At 47.2% G+C, this 17,460-nt stretch overlaps 1 protein-coding gene across 3 annotated transcripts in view; it reads left to right on the top strand.

The window, feature by feature from the left end:
- ZCCHC2 (zinc finger CCHC-type containing 2) overlaps positions 1–13,289 on the top strand; it is a gene marked incomplete at its 5' end in the record, with an annotated part of 62,213 nt that extends 48,924 nt beyond the window's left edge. The window contains 4 exons of one of the 3 annotated variants that reach the window (XR_013967846.1): positions 906–1,034; positions 5,353–6,846; positions 7,810–7,954; positions 12,152–12,346. Coding sequence is in view for 2 of the 3 variants with exons in the window: in XM_080821442.1 (XP_080677568.1) it covers positions 906–1,034; positions 5,353–6,846; positions 7,810–7,877 (1,691 nt within the window). Of the gene's footprint in view, positions 1–905; positions 1,035–5,352; positions 6,847–7,809; positions 9,089–12,151; positions 12,347–13,068 lie in introns of those variants that run through there. The other 2 variants (XM_080821442.1, XM_080821441.1) reach the window with 2 other exon arrangements.
- Positions 13,290–17,460: the final 4,171 nt, after the last annotated feature.

The raw sequence follows: 17,460 nt of genomic DNA, 5'->3' as shown, positions 1-17,460 counted from the left end.
AACTCTGTTATAAATTTAATACCTTCAAAGGACACAGATTAGTCACCTAACTTGTTCATTATTACACAAACCGTATCTTTTTTCTAACACATATTTTGTCCAAGCAGTTACCTTTTACTGCTTCTACCAGGTTGCCATAGAAATGGTTCACTCATCTATATAATTCCGAAATGCCTCCAGAATTCCTTATATGCAGATTTGTACACTAAACACATGTTGAGCGCTTGCTGCGAGGCAGAAACTGTGTTAGCTGCCGAGTTTACAGAAATGAATAGAAGAGTTATCTAAGTTTGGGCCAGTGCAGGAATGTCTAGTACTAGGTATACTAATAATCTTTCCTCTGTGCCCAAAACAGATATGACTAATTGATCATGACAAGTTCTGTACTACACCCCCTACCCCACCTCGATGTGGGCCTGGTTTCTGGGCAGAACTCAAGAGGCTACTCAGTCTAGATGGGAAGCATTTGAGTCTTTTTAAATACTCAGGCACAGTGATTTCACTGAATAAACATTTTTGGCAGTCACTTCTATTCTTGAATTCTATTAAAGAATGTATTTTCCAATAAGCTCTGAGGAGCTAAAATATCTAGACTTAGATAATGGTTTCATGTGCTAGGACTGAGCAGACCCTACAAAGAAACTAAACTCTGATTTTTTAGAGAATCAGTAAGATTGACTTGTTTCCTCTGCCTTTATTTGAAGAATGTATTTGTTATTGTTATTTTCAATTAAAATTTATTTTAATAATGAATTTTTACCTAGGTCAAGGACCAGCTTTTTAGGCGTTTATAGACAAACTGAAAGAAAAAAAATTTTATAGCTGTAACTAATTCTAATGGTTCAATTTAGAAATTAATTTAACTACTTAACATGATTTTTAAAAAATAGAATTGTTATTTTTAGATGTGAATTTGGACATTGGATCTGGACATGACACATGTGGAGAAACCTCTTCAGAGAGTTACAGTTCTCCTTCTAGCCCACGACATGATGGAAGAGAAAGCTTTGAAAGTGAAGAAGAAAAAGACAGAGGTTTGCTCTCTGGAAGGGAAATGGGGGTGGCAGAGGAAAATGTATGTTGTCTCTTAAAATCAGTCAGACATACATAATTTTATGTTTCTATAAATGTCATTATTGATTTTAAATTTAACTGGTATAAAGGGTGTCTTATAGACCACTGACTTGGCAGTTCCTAGCAGTGTTGATTTTTTTAAAGCGTTATTTCCCTGCATATGAAATTAAGTAGAAAGAAAACAGTCATAATAAAATAAAGAGTTCAGTGTAGAAAAATTAAAAATGTGTGTGTTGCTGGAGGTACTTATTTATGATATACATATCTTAATGGACTGATCCTTTTATCATTATAAAATATCTTTTTTTGTCTCTAGTAACTCTGTCTTAAAGTCTATTTTATCTGAGAATAATACAGCACTCTAGCTCTCTTAGGTATTATTTATAGCGTACTTCTTTTTCTGTCCTTTTACTTTAAGCCTATTCGTGTCTTTGAATCGGAAGTGTATCTCTTATAGACAGCATGTAGTTGGATTATGGCTTTTTAGCCATTTGCCCATCTCTGCCATTTGAGTGGAATGTTTAATCCATTTAAATTTACTGCAATCGTTGATAACATAGAATTCACATCTGCCATTTTGCTATTTATTTTCTGTATGTATTATGTTCTCAATTCTTCCTTAAACAGAAGCTCAGAGTCGGCCAAAAGTAAGAATGAGGGCTTTCTCAGGTCTTTCCTGGGCTTACATATAGCTCAAGATATGAGTCTGGCCTTTTAAGATTTTTAGGAATATGTGGAAGCTTTTCAGAACTCCTTGTGGACATCTCATTCTTCATTTTTTTTTGTTTCTTTCAAAGTTTTGTGGTCAAGCTCTTGTTAGCCCCAAGTGGTAATGCTGCCTGAGGCAGCCAAGTTGTTAAACATTTGCTGCTGGTTGATTGTGACAAATGTCGCATGGGTAAGCAGCTGTTAACAGAGTGAGCTCTAATTGCTAGGCCAATAGTGACAGCTCTTTGGGGATGGGGCTTTTAGATAGCTCCAAATGCATGCTTTTTCTAGTGGCTGCTAGGCTGCTAGTTTATAAAGCTTCTGTAGCTGCAAAACTTTCCCTTTATAAAGCTACTTCCGAGCTGGAGAAAATATACAGGAATTAGGGCAAAGGTAAAATGCTGCAGTGCTTGCTCTTCTTAAGAGAGTCAATAGCTTTTCTGGAATAAACACTCCTCAGTTTGCTGCAAGCCTTTAGTTAATTTCTAGAGTTCTGAAAAAGTTGATTTTGACAGTTTTTGCCAGGATTCTTGTTCCTTTTATGCAGAAGTGGAGTGTCAGAGAACCTTACCCTACCATTCTGGAAATGAGATCTCAAAAATGTATATATTGAATGAGGATATCATTCTTTACACATGATAAACACATCTGATTGGTAACATCTTGGTTATAAATATCTGATTAGGAACATTTTGGTTATTTGATGGTTATGAGATGTACCGATGCTAGCGGGAAGTATTAACTGATTTCTCTTGGGCCACAAAGAGTATTTGTGTAAATACTCCCACCACAGTATTTGAGCCACGTGTGGCTTCTTGCTGGGCAGTGTATAGCTTTCCCAGACCTTTGCTCCTGTGTTAGAGTATCAGGTCATGTCTTAGGGAGCTACAGCAGGAGTGCTGCTGCATCACGTGCACTCACAGCCCGTCTCGACTGTGCAGTTGTTCTGAAGCCCTACCAAGGCAGCATGTAGTGACTCGACCACGAGTTCTCATCGGAGGCAGCACTGCTTCTGATCTGCACTTTGCTAATGGAAAAGAAAAAAAAAAAAAAAAAAGGAAATAACTGCCCAGAGCTCTTATGAAGGTTAGATGAGAGCATTTTTCTGCCTTATCCAGAATAGATAGGCTTTCAGTGTGTTTCATTTCACATGCTCTGCTTGATTCTGTGAGATTTGCCAATAATCCGGGGGCTCTTGAGCTAACAGTGTACATTTGGCCCCTTGGTCAGAATTGGGAAGAGCACATCTGTGCACCCGGGTTACTTTGCAGCCTCCCTTTCCTGCCGTCCAATAGGGCGAGTTGGCAGCCTGGATGGAGGAACTTGCCGTTTTCAGATAGGCTCGGTTTTCAAGTGACTCAATTGAGCCTTCCCTAAATGAGGAATCATTTGGAATGTCTAAAACCAGCAGGGGGAAAAATATCCACTGTGGGAAAAAGCTTTAATCATTTTTAGAATTTTGAGTGCATGAAAAGGTTGCTTTAAAAAGCATGTGACTTTGTTGTTCTGTTGCTCATAATGGGGTTTTGTTTTGAGACTTCCTACTTTTGAAAGCCAGTGCAGAAAAGGGAGAGACCATCTCTCATTAGCTAGAGGAGTCCTTACAATGCTCAGAAAACCACTTGGGATTATTTAAACTCATGGGGTCATTTGCCATGACTTGAGATTTAAAGAAAGCCCAGTTCATACAGAAATGCAGTTAACCACCTGAAAAATGATCTGTCTTCTTTGGACTTAAATGTTTGTCTTTGTGTATTCCTATGATGTTACAGAACAGATAAAATGCCTTGAATAAGTTACTAATTTTTGGATACATTTTGTTTCGAAGTGTTTAGGAAGAAACACCTCAGTTACTCAGGGAAGTTTATGCTAGATCACTTACTCATATATTGAAACTCTTCTTCCTAAAATGTAATAATCGATTCAATAACACTGTTGACATCTTGTGTCATTAAGCAGGTTCTGTTTAACCTTTCTTGAGAAAGACTACTAGTATGATTTGTTTTTAGTATTGTTTCAGAAGTTTTTAACATCTTTGCTGAGTATAGCTAGCTGTTACCTTAAACGTGTAAATATTTTTAAGTGTAAACATTTTTAAGTACATGATGCAGTTCTGCTTGAATTTATGAGCAAAAAAAAATGTTAAAATAGGCACTGCATTTAATTGCATGGTTACGAATTATTGCAGTATCTGGGTTTATAATGCCTACCTATTGTGGTCTAGACCTTATCTTTTGCCCTCTTTATACCAGAAGTCAAGACACCCAAGGGAAGTCTAGATTGAAGCTATTTCTACATACAGCCCTAAGAGCGATTGCAGCAGTAACGCCATGTAAAGTGTAATTTTGGATTTGCCACTGCTGTTTTACCACGGGAGAAATGGCGGCGCTCTCGTGTTTGCCTTGCTGCTTGTGCCTCAACACCATTCGGTCTATGACTATACTAGGAGCTTTAAATGTTCTTTTTCCCACTGAAATATGTCAAAGTACGAATATTTACCAGATATTTATTCCATTGTCTTCCGTTCCCTACTGCTAGGTGCTTGGGTGAAGGATAGTCTTGTAATTGAGCTCCTTTAAATGGCATCATGTGTGTGAGACCCATGTGAAGACCTTGGGTTTGGCAGTGCAGAATACAGATCAAGTGCATTGCTTAAAATTGATTAAAGTTAAAAAGACCCAATCCTTTTCTCAGTAATAAGGTGATATTAAATAAAGCTCTCTGTTTATGTTGTGCTTCATTCAGTCTCCAGTTAACCTTTTGTTGCTTATATCTCTCCATGGTTTGGTTTTGTTTGTTTTTTCTTTGTAAAGACTTCATTTTTTTTTAGAGCAGTTTTTGGTTTACAAGAAAATGAAGAGGGAGGTACTACAGAGCTTTCCCCTGTACTGCTGCCATGTAGACAGCCTGCCCCGTTAATCACTAGCACTCACTGGAGTGGTGCACTTTTTACCAAGCATGAACATCTGTTGACACGTTATTATCACCCAGCGCCCACAGTGACCTAAGGGTTCATTCTTGGTTGTTACACCTTTAATGGCAGTGGACAAATGTATAATGTCTTGTATTTACCATTATAGTGTCATACAGATCATTATCACCACCCTGAAAGTCCCCTGTGCTCTGCCTCTTCGTCTCTGCCCTCAACTCCCCACCCCTGGCGTCCACTGGTCTTTTTATTGTCACCATAGTTTCGCCTTTAACAGAATCTCTATATTTTTTAAATGAAGCCCATAGGAAGTAAAAAATTAAATGAAGGTCAGCTTGGTGGTCAGGAAACCGAGGGACGTGTCTCCTCCAGTTTTAAACTTTAGAGTTCATTTTAGATACACTTAAAATTTGGGACGCCTGGGTGGCTCAGTCGGTTAAGCATCCGACTCTTGATCTCAGCTCAGGTCTTGATCTCAGGGTCGTGAGTTCAGGCCCTGCGTTGGGCTCCACTCTGGGCATAGAAGCTACTTTAAAAAAAAAAAATGTAAAATAAAAGTTAAAAAAAAAAAGATAAAATTTATTTCTAGCAAGGGATGGGAGTGATGCATGCTTTAACATCTATTTATATGTTTCCCTTAGACACAGACAGCAATTCTGAGGATTCTGGGAATCCGTCAACAACCAGGTTTACAGGCTATGGTTCTGTCAACCAGACCGTCACTGTCCAGCCACCTGTTCAGATTGCTTCATTAGGAAGCGACAACGGAGGCCTTTTAGAAGATCCCCTAACCGCACCCAAGTATCAGCATATTTCTTTTATGCCAACTTTACACTGTGTCATGCACAATGGTGCCCAGAAGTCTGACGTTGTTGTTCCTCCACCCAAATCTGCCGATGGCAAGACAATAGGGATGCTCGTTCCCAGTCCTGTTGCTATTTCCGCAATAAGGGAATCCACAAATTCTACCCCTGTTGGAATCCTGGGGCCAGCAGCTTCTACTGGAGAATCCGAAAAACACCTTGAATTACTGGCTTCCCCTTTACCTCTTCCGTCAGCCTTCCTCCCCCACAGCAGCGCCCCCGCTTTACACCTCACAATCCAGAGGCTAAAGTTGCCGCCCCCACAGGGGTCTTCAGAGAGTTGCCCAGTTAACATCCCACAGCAGCCCCCCGCGAGTCTGAGCATTGGATCACCAAACACTGCCTTTCTTCCTGTCCACAGCCCAGGTAGTTTTCCGGGATCTCCTGTTGCTACCACGGACCCCATCACAAAATCTGCATCCCAGGTGGTAGGACTCAATCAAATGGTGCCTCAAATCGAGGGAAACACGGGGACCGTCCCTCAGCCTACCAATGTGAAGGTAGTTCTTCCAGCAGCCGGCCTGTCAGCCGCCCAGCCACCAGCTTCCTACACCTTGCCCGGCTCGCCCCTCGCCGCCAGCGTGCTGCCCAGCCAGAGCTCCAGCGTGCTCAGCCCCGCGGCCACGTCGGCCCCGTCGGCGGGGGCGGGCCTCAGCCAGGCCCCGCCCGCCGGGCCGCCCGCCGTCCCCACCCACACCCCAGGCCCCGCCCCCAGCCCGAGCCCCGCTTTGACACACAGCACTGCGCAGAGTGACAGCACGTCCTACATCAGCGCGGTGGGAAACACGAACGCTAACGGGACGGTGTTGCCGCCGCAGCAGGTGGGCTCGGGCCCTTGCGGTTCGTGTGGGCGCAGGTGCAGCTGCGGGACCAACGGGAGCCTGCAGCTGAATAGTTACTACTACCCCAACCCGATGCCCGGACCGATGTACCGAGTCCCGTCGTTCTTCACTCTGCCATCCCTCTGCAATGGCAGCTACCTCAACCAAGCACATCAGAGCAACGGCAACCAACTTCCTTTCTTTCTGCCTCAGACTCCATATGCAAACGGGCTGGTGCATGACCCGGTCATGGGGAGCCAAGCCAACTACGGCCTGCAGCAGATGGCGGGGTTTGGGAGGTTCTATCCTGTCTACCCAGCACCTAACGTAGTTGCCAACACGAGCGCTTCGGGGCCCAAGAAGAACGGGAACGTGTCATGTTACAACTGTGGCGTGAGCGGACACTACGCACAGGAGTGCAAGCAGTCGTCCATGGAGGCCAGTCAACAAGGTAATCATGAGAGCTCCCAGAGGACTTGTTTTTGAGTGTGCCCGTTTCTCCCTGCCTTACTGAGCACGGTGGCCCCGGTGTGGCAGAAAGAGCTGGTGTGTGTTCCTTTACGGGTGTTGTGCTTTCGGTAACAAATCCCGAAATGCAAGTGGGAAGACCTAGTGTAGACCCAGGGCACGCAGCGCAAGGAAGGTGAAAGGAATTCAGTTTCCAAGGAAAGCATAAAACCACTGAGGCACTTTGGAAGGAGTACCGTGGGAATTTGTGTTATATATGTCAAATCTCTTGCTTGCAGCACTTTTTTTTTTAAGCTATAATCCTGTTGCGTAGAGTAAGCAGACTTTTCAGGTACTGAGGATGTAGGAAGTCACGTGGTCCTCTGACACGTGTGATTTCTAGTTTCTTTTGAGTGGATCGGTGCCTGGCCAGCTGGCCTCACGCACATTCCCTCGTGCTGCCCCTTTCCCTCCCAGCAGATGCTTCCAAAAAAAAAAAAAATGCTCTTGCATTTTAAGGGACAAAATATTTAAGCACTGGTCTGGGAATAAGGGAATTATTTGAACTCTGTTTAATGTTATTACCACCAGAAACAAGAAAACGTTCTTAGATAAGTCTGCGTAAGACCGCACATTCAGCGGAGACTCCAGACCGTTCCCTTTCGCCTGGATTTGGCTTTTGTCGTTTTGCCAAATCTCACCCCGGAAAAAAAAAAAAAAAAAAAAAAAAGGCTTGAATTGCGAGTATATACTTGGCATTTTTACAGGAAGGTCGAGTTTGATAGCTTTAGGTTGAACTTAAAGCACAAACTTCATACTACTTTTTGAAGGTAGTTTATTTCCCCGTTTTGGAATCGTAGTAGTGCGGAGGACGCTGCCTTCTGCCGAGCATGCCGTTTGCTGTCTTGTGGTTTGTGATGCCTTGCCTTGTAAGCAGTGACTTAGCAGTTCTGTTTTCCCGTTTTAGGCACTTACAGACTGAGATACGCACCTCCCCTCCCCCCTTCTAATGATACGTTGGATTCTGCAGACTGAAACAAGTAAAGCTTGACTGCTTAATACCCTGACGTGTTGGGGAGTCATGGTGGGGTGTGGAGGGGAGGAAAGGAAAGGTATTTTGTTTGTGTTTCTTTGTCTATACATTTCCTAGATTTCTATGCAGTTGGGATTTTTCATTTCTCTTGTACCGATGTCCAAAACAAAAAAGAATGCATTGCTTTTGAGCCTCTGGTCTCCTGGTTCAACAACAGGCTTACCTGTATGATACATGTAATTTAAATCTCCAGACAAACTATCAAAAGGAAAATGTTTGCTGTGCTTTTTTTTTTTTACACTGAATACTTGCTGTGTGCAATGTTTACTGAATCTTTAAAACTGTGTATTTGACCTTTTTTTACAACACTGGTGATAGTCATATGGTTTTGAAAAAGAGAAACTTTGCTTCTTCCGCACTCTTCTCACTTTCACCCTAAAGGACACACATCACCCCGCCACCCTCCTTCCAGCGACCCGTGGCAGGGGCCGTTGGCCGTGCATCAGTCTCCACTTCCATGACCTGCCCTTCCTATAAATCGAGGGTGGAATGTTTCACCTTCCCGTGAAAGGACACACCAAGTCCCCTGAACTGTGTGTATATATGTACCAAACAGCATCCCATAAACACATATATGCAGTGCTTGTGGTCCAAATCAAAATTAAAGTAAGTGGAAGAGAGCGGAAGAAGTAAAACCATATGAAACAAAAAAATACGAAGTCTGAAGAGGACAAAGAGCTTTTTCTTAAAAAAATAAAAAAATTAAAAAAAATAGAAACAAAACAAAAAACCCAAAAAACTTTTTACTCCATCATACTTTTTTAGCCTGTTGCTTCAGAGAGACATAATAAAGTAAACAAACTAGTGTGAGTGTTGTTCTGTGTGTCTGTGTGTAATGAAAGTCGACAGCCGGTCTTTCTTGTAGTCTACCACTGTGTCGTGCTAAAGAGACACTACCTGAGTAAAGAGTTCTTCTTTTCTCACACCAACTGTAGCAGTGTTACGTTGTGTTTTAAAATGTGTATGGTTTATTGCAATCTGAGCAGAAGCTCTGGTTTCTGCGAAAGTCAGGTTTGTTCCCTAACCCGTCTCTCGTAGCAAAGTCACTTTGATAAGTTTACCACTATGCTTGATTATAATGTGAAAGACTGAATTCTGAGTGTGTTAAGATGGTATTAATCATGTCAGTGTCATGTCACTAAGTTTAATGCTGCTGTTTAAAAAAAAAAAAAAGTTTTTTTAAAGCCAATCTATGTACTAAATTGCTTCCAGGTAATTTTTGATTTCCTAAAGTGCACTGAGATTATCTGGAAGATTGGGTGTATTTTGGAACTGCTGCATTCAACAGCAATGAGTAACTACCACTGTATAGTCCGAGATAAGGGTCGGGGCCGGTTTTGTTTTCCCATTCCTCAGTACGGAGCAGAAGGGATAGGTTTTTGTTGTGTGGAGTAACGTCGGTGTACAGCAGAGGGACTTAAATATTTGGTCTTGGTGCAGAAGCCTAACAGATTGCTAGATAAAAGGAAAAACTTGAAGACGAAAGAAGCTTCATTTAATGCTTCATAGGTAGCATTTATATTTATAGCAGCAATGTACATTTTGAAACTAACTTTCAGGGTGGGAGTTAAAGGGGAAAGGGGCGGGGATGCAGGGGTAGATGAAAGCTTTAATTTAAAAAGAAAAGTTCAAGTAAAGGAAATTATTTTGATTAAATATATTTTATTTGATCTGGGTATTTTTGGACCACATTATTAAATTAATTGTTAAGCTGCAGTTGAGTTGTTCCGGTGAGAGTTTTGATAAGCCACGTACGGACCGCATTGTGAATCCCTTGCCAGTTGTACTTTATGGAGCTTATTTTATGATTTAAAATACTGTACTGTACATAGGAGGTATGTTACCTTCTCCTTATTTGTATGTTTACCATATACTTTGATATTTGAAATGTTATGTACTGGAAAGGCCACTTATATTTCTAGAACAGATTGGATTTTATGCAACCCTTTTTCCTTGAATTAACAGCAATAAAAAAATGAAAAACAGCTTAAGAATTGTGGTTTATTGCAAATTGTGTTAAAGTGATAGGAGGAGGACATCACACGTGGTGATTTGTTTTTTCTTTTTAAAGAATCACTCCATTTCCCCCGTAATGTGGGGCAGTGAATCCCCAAGTTTTTTGATTGTTTTTTACCATTTGGATGTTCTTCAGTTTCTTCCCCACCCCCCGACCCCCAGTCTTACTCTATAGGTCGCCTGTGTGGCACTGGAAGGAGAGCCTGTGTTTCTGTCCCCAGAGCCTGCGCTGTGTGCCCAGGGCTTTTTCCGATGGAGGCCCCCCGCCCCGCAGGTGCAGGGGACCTGATTTACACTCTCGGCTTTGTGACGATTGTGTTTTCCAGGCAGCTCTCGGGACAGTATGGAGTAGCTTGTGTCCCCCCGGTTCTGTCTTCTCCGACCCAGTCTCTAGTCCGTTTCTGCACACCGAGTAATTCACGGGGAGACTCTGGCCTCGCGGGTGTGCACAGCTCGGTCCCGCCTAGCGGTGGTGACCGGGGGGCTCAGCCCAGGCCCCTCCGGCCGTCCCCCAGCACTCGCAGCCGTGGGCGTGCAGGGGCTCGGGCGCACAAGGCAGGAATCATGGCCGAATTGTCCGGAGCCACCTTCTGAGTGTTCCCTCCGGGCCCATTCGGACAGTGGGCTTGAGCAGCCCCAGGAGCCGGCTCCCCCCTCAGCCAGCAGATGCACCTGCGCTCGGGCCCTCATGAGGAAACGCCTGCCAGTTAGTGCACAGGCCACCCGTGTTGCCACCTGTGTCCCCTGCCTGTCCCTTGCCCCTTCTCCTCCTTCCTCCACGGCCCCCCGGGAGCCTACTGTCCGGAACCCCGTTGTTGCCTGTTCCTCACCCCTTCCGGCCTCCTCCCCCCACCACACTGGCTCGCTTTTTCCTGAACTTCGCAGAAAAGGCAGCTCGCGGGCGGTCTTCTGTGACTGTCTCTGCTCATCAGGTGTGGCAGGCCTGATGTCCCGCGGTTTATTCGTCTTCACTACCTTTACAGTGTTCCTGCAGAGGGGAAAGTACACACACACACACACAGTTCAGCCGCTCTGTCTACACTCGGGCGGTTTTCGATTTTTGCTCCCGCGGGCGCGTTTTGGCAACAGTCTCCCGGCTCGTGTGTGCGGCGGTTCTCTAGGCTTCAAATCCAGGAGTGCAAGTGCCGGGCTGTAAGACCTACCCAAATCCTAGGTTTTCCAGATCGTTTTCTGAGTGCTTTGCGCGCACGCGGCCCGCATCCCACCCACAGTCCGTAGCCCGACACCCTCCTGGGCAGACGTGGTGGTGCCTCGGAAGGCTCGGCTCGGGGGAGGCCTGCGAACCGTGGCTCTGTGCAGGGAGTGTGCAGAGGGCCGGGCCTTGGAGGGTCCCCGTGTGGAGGGGGCACGGGACTGTAAGGGACAGTGCCTGGTGGCTGGGGCGGCGGGAGGAGGAGAAGGAACGTTTTAGAAGAGGTGTGAGGTTTGTGGTTCAAGAGGTAAACCAGACTCAGGCTGGAGGTTTTGAGGCTGATGGAATGCAACATTGGAAGTTTCCAGATTTTCAGTAGAGGAGGAACATGTTGACGCTGGTATTTACAGGAACTTGGCTGGTGGAGGCAGGAAGGTCTGGCCGTTCGGAGATGGTTAGGGGGCGGGTGAGGCAGTGGGAGAAGCAGGGCCGGCCGGAGGAGGCAAGTGGAAGGGACCTTGGGCCTCTGAGTTTCATTTTCCCCAGACAGAAAACGAGACAGTATTTTAATATATGCGAAAGGTCCAACATTGGGAAATAGCACCAAGAAGGCACTTGGATGTCTGTTGAATTTGCTTTTGAGGGACAGGAGGCTGGAGGTTGTTGGCAAGGAGACCTGAAGACGGGAGAGAGAGCTGAGGCCGGGAGGAGGGCAGCAGGTCTGGTCCTTTGGGTGGTGAAGGACCTGGCAACACAGTTCGTTCTTATGTTGAGATTAGCTACTTCAGCTCTGTCCACTGCCAAAAACCAAAATATTCCTTGTCCTCAAAAATCAGCTCTCGTTGGAGAGCTTACCAAATGACGGCCGCCCTGGGCTGAGTGGCCCAATCCCGATTATTCGACACTGGAGTAGAAGAAGTACATTACAAGGCAAATCCACACTTACTTTTTTATGTAAGTGCTAAAAATCAAATCTTTCTGAGAAGGTTCCATAAAGATGAAAGCACAGTGTAAAATAATCTTTTTTTTTTTTTTTTTTTTTGACAGGTAGCATCTAGTACTTAAGAGCGTCGTCCATTTGAGCTTGGAAGACACCTTTTTTCAATTCTACATACTGATTACAAAAGCACTCTAAGGTTAAGGCAGTGAAACCAAATGGAGGCAAGCTGGGACAGTAGCTCAACCCCATAACCCTTCGATCACTTCATCTCAAATGAATAAAGAAAAATGCTGACTTTCCCCACCCTGGCACCCCACAGGAGGGCCCATTTATTTTCAGGGAAATGAGGTGTGGGGGAATGAGGAAAACATGGTCACCGTGTCTCTGGACCTTCCTTGCATGGTGGGGGGCTGGAGGAGGGGTGTTGAGGGACCAGCTATTACGAGAAAGGACTCTAGCGTCCAAGGGCTGAGAGGCAGGGGTCCACTCGAGGTCCCCTTTACACCGACCGTACACAGAGGGCAGCACTGCCCTTTCCCAGAGAACTCCTGTTAGCACATTGGCCGGCGCGGTTTGGATGCCGAAGGCCAGTCCAACCTCAGCATTTCATCACTGCTTACAATTCGCAGCTCTTATGCCCGTAACATGCAAAAGTGGCTTTCCTCACCGTACCTTGAGAAATGAACCAAATTCTTAAATTCTTCTTTTGAAAAACGAGAGGCCTCTGTATGGGAGTGTGGGGACACATTGCCCGAACTGTGTGCGTGTTTGCAGACTCCGTCCATCTTGGGAGCACAGGCCTGTAGGCTTCCTCCTGTCTGCTCTGGAAGGTGGGGCACATCACTATGAAGGCATCGGAGACCCTCCGCCCCACAGTCTACTCCTTGGGCAGTGACTGCAGTTCTCTGTTACCAGCGCTCTTATCCCCAGCTCCCGTTTTGCTCACTTGGAATTTGGGTGGGGTGGGGGCGTGCGGTGGGGGGCCGGGTGGTTCTTCATTTTTTTCTTCTTTTTCTTCTTGCAGCTCCAACTTGATCCATGTAAAAAAGGAGGTCTCAGCCAGCCTCTCGCCAAAAGAAATTGCTAATTGGGAAGCAGCGCCACCTGGTGGGGGACAAGGACAATGCAAGCCAGCAGATGTTCTTTCCCACTGACCTAATTTAGAGAAAACTGAACGTAAGACAGAAAACATTTGAGATTGTAAGCCTGTGCCCCAAACCTTAAAGAACGCAGGCAGCTGGCCATAAAAGTAATTTGAGCAATCTCTTCTTTCAGTCATCGCATTCAAAGTTTATTATAAACCTCTGAAACACACTGATGGTGCCTGATGGTTTCCTCTGCACTTTGTCCCTGTGCTCCTTGGTCAGCACTGTGTGGAGGGTATAGGATTTTCCTCCTTCCCATCTCACAGATTTGGAACTCGAGGTTCAAATGGGGTGAGTGCCACAGGCACACCGATGGTGAAGACCAGGCTTCAGATTCGTGCTTTACTTCCTGTGCCGCTGCCTGCCCTCACAGGTGCGTCTCTGTGGAGAGACCCATGGTCTTAATGGCCCTGGGGTCTCTGGATTTCTGAGAGAGGACAGGGCTGGGGTCCTAGTAGGCCCAAACATCTCTTTTCTGTGTCTCATTGAGGGACTTGAAGATGCGGGATGGGGGAAACTTTTCAGAGATGGGAAACCCTGGGACTTTCAGAACTAGCTTCTAAGTGTTTGCCTGCTCAGATACATTCAGGGAGCAGCAACTCTTACCAACATCCAGGGTTTTAAACATGTGCAAATATTCTGTTGGAGCTCTGAGTTTTTCATTGTCCTCAGGGGTCTCGATAAATTGAGCAGTATGTGAATATTCCATTAGCCATAAACTTACAGACCTTCAGAAATGGGCGAGATAAAGTAGCAGGGCAAGCAGAAGAGACACGTGACTGCTGGTTGTTGGAAGTTCCAGCATGTAGATGGTCCCAGGCACTCCCTCTACCAGCTGCCATCATTCACAAACAATTCAAAGGCCAAGAGTGATGGCCGCAAGGTCACCTCCAGGCAGGAACAGTGACGGGTCACACCCACCCCAAAAGCCTTCTAAATGCTAAGAATGCCACCACGTTACCTAACAGTTACTCAGTGCTCATTCTTGCCAGCACATCAGGGTTGGGTCAGGTTTGTCGCATGGTCACTCTGTTGTGTACTGGATGCCTAAATCACATGAACGTGGGGAAGACCTTACACCCTTCGTGATTCCATTCCCAGCACCCAGCCACAGTACACCTATTTACAGGCTTATTTACAGGATGGAGGAAAGAATTCACTCTGTAAGACAGTTACAAGGATCTCATAGGCAAAATATAGAGAGCACTCAATGTCTGCCACGTAGTAGGTACTCAAGAAATTCATCGTGGTAGCTGATACCTTGAGGCCAAGATACCCTTAGCTCATTTCAGCATCCAGCAACGCTCTGAAGTAGGTGTTTTGCCCCGTTTTAGCAGTCAGGGAAATGGCACAAAGGCTAACCACCCAAGGGCACAGAACAATTAAGTGGCGCACTGGAATGGAACCCACGGATCCTACCCACTGGGCTCCTCCGCCACTTTGTGCCCACGTCGCAGGACTTTTGCAGGCATGTCTGTGTGATGGTACAGATCTTCCTGTGTTGGAGGCCAGCGGGACTCATGGGCGGGCTCAGCCTTAAACTGTCCTATTGAACACCTGGCCTTTCTGACCTTTCTTTTTCTTACCCGAAAGCCGAGGGCTTGCTTGGGAAAAGGTAGTAGAAATTGGACTAATGATCTCAAAATTCCGACTTGAAGCTTGCTTTTTCACTTTAGCAGGTTTATGGAAGGTTTAGAGTTCTTTGCCTTCACACTTACTTTTGGTTTAACGGATTTGAAGTCCTTGTTGGGTGTGGTCAGGAACACAAACCCCAACCGTGGCCCTGAGCTGGTGGGAGGGGAGAATGTTTTCCAGGTCCTGCGGGGCGGAGAGCCCTCAGAGCCGACCTCACGGGAGTTGACCGCTAGATGGCGGCATAAACAGTTCTGGCTGCAAGGGATCTCGGGGAGAGCCCTTTCTGTTCCGCCTCACCCCATCCAGCCGTTGTTCCGTTCTTCTCTGCTTGTATTGATAAAAGTTTTCATTTTCGAGGCCTTTCGGTCAAAAAAAAAAAAATCGAGCTCCTATACACGTCTTGTGCCGAAGGACGCGGGATTAGGCATGGCTCGCAGACGGGCGACACCGAAGCCCCACAAATAAGAATGATTTTTACATCTTTAAATGGTTGAAAAAGAGTAACTCTTCATGACACGTGACAGTTATATGAAATTCAAGTTTCAGTGTCTACCAGTAAAGCTCATTGGAACACAGCCACTCATTTATGTATTACTATGACGGCTTTCGTCCTAGGACAGCTAAGTCGAACAGTTAGGACAGAGCTTGAAATAGCGACAGTCTGTGTCTGTATGGAAGAAGCTGGCCGACCCCCGACAGAGATCAGCCTCATCTAAATAAAGATGCACCTTCCAGTGTCTTTGAAGTTCCAGTGTGTGAGTGTAGGAATTTGCGGTCCGTCTTCTTGGTGCTCTGTTTCCTTGCACAAAAATAGCACCAGATGGTTGCGGAGGCCTGTGCACAGTTCGGCAGCCACTCGGCAAACATCCCTTGGCTGGGACCTCGGAGTGTGGCAAGAGGTTATCACTCGTGCTGACATGGTGACCAGCCGTGGGGTCACAGGGAGGGTGGAGAGGTGACCGCGGCCTGCCTGCAACTGGGGAAGGGTTTTCAAAGGCCACAACATTTTCACGGGGCCTGGAAGCAGGAGGTCAGATGTTCCTTAGCGAAGGGGTGAGACAGGGCGAAGAAAACCTCGGCAAAGCTGAACCACTGCGGGGGAGCGGGTTGGGCCGGGAGGAGCCAAGGCAGGTGGGGCTCCCCTGAGCGGGGGCAGCGGCCGTGAAGGCGGGTGAGCCCCGGGGAGGGAGGCAGGCAGGAGGAGAAGCAGGCGGGGCAGGCAGTCACGAGTTCGTTTGCTCACCCGTGAATTTGTTGCACTTGAGTGGTATGTGCCAGTCCAGTGCTTGTCGCCAAGTGTGGCCTTGGGTTGCCTCCCGCATCACCCGAAGGGTTTAAACAAACACACAGGTTCCCGGACTCGCCCCGACCCAGACTCAGACCTACAGAACAGAAGTACCCAAGTTCGGGGAGGGGGGCGGGGAGTGGGAGCCAAGCAGAGCCATCGAAGCAGGCTGATAGAGAACTCGAAGACGGAGAGCGAGGGTGTGCCCCGAGGAGCAAAAAAATTACTCCCCCTCCCCCAGCCCCACCCCCCGGAAGAATCGGCCATCAGTGACCCACGCCGCCGGGGTCCGGAATCGCGGCCGGGGAGCTTGGCCGTGGCGGTCTCCGGGGACGGCGGCGGGCGCGGGGCCGGGAACGGAGAGGGAAAGGGACCGAGGGCCTCTCCCCCTCGGCGACACGGGCACCGGGCTTGCCTGGAGCTGCTGCTGGGAACTTAGGGAGCCGACGGGCCAGGGAAACCGCGTCCCCGGGTCGGCCGGGGGTGCGCAGCGCGGTCGCGGGCCCCTTCTGACGCCGTGGGGGAGCGCGGGGCGCAGAGGGGACCTTCCCCGCGAGGCCGGGGTGTCGGCTCCCGCCGGCACGAACCTGAGCCTGAGCGCGAGCGCGGTCCGCGGCCGGCAGGGGGCGCTGTCGCGACAGCGGGGCCCGGTCCCGCGCGGCCGCCGCCTCCCGCCCCAGGCTCCGTCCCCGGGGACCCCCACCTGGCCCGCAAGTCACCACTCAACCTCACACCAGCCAGGGACGGAAGAGTCCCCAGGCCACCGCAGGAGCAGCGAGGCCTCCAGGGAAGCCGCCTCTGATCCGCTCCGGTGGATTTATGGAGCCAGAGAAAGGTGAGTGGTCGGACTTCGCCTTCACCTTGCTCCGCAGAGGATTTCTGGTGCAAGCGCTTTCCGAGCATTTCAGAAGGATCTGCTTACTAACAAATGAGTGGTATTATAGCTTTGTTTTAAAGCGGTTCCTGCACAGAGTTTTAAACTCAGTCGAATTGCTAATTTTTTTAAGGCAGTATGACCTGGTGAAGGGCATGCACCTTCACCAAGGTGAAGGGGTTCGAACCCCAAGACGGCCCAGGGAGCTGGAGCCCCTCTCTGAGCGAGCTCCCTTACCCGTAGGTACAGACTTACAGGCCTGTCGTGGGGCACTGTGCGGGTTAACACGTTCAAGGCCAATACCCGCCCTAGCATATAGGGAGCTCTAACACATCCTTCCATTTCCTTCAGGAATGTTTTCCTATTCAAAACCCGCCTTCCTGTGTTAGCGCCTTCCACAATTGGGAATGCCTCTTTTCTGTGGATCCGATTGCGTTGCGTTAGCTATTTCTATTTCATAGAATTGTAATCATCCTA

Source organism: Martes martes (assembly GCF_963455335.1).
Source record: "Martes martes genome assembly, chromosome: 13".
NCBI lineage: Eukaryota > Metazoa > Chordata > Mammalia > Carnivora > Mustelidae > Martes > Martes martes.
This window is presented reverse-complemented; position numbering and strand designations above follow the sequence as displayed.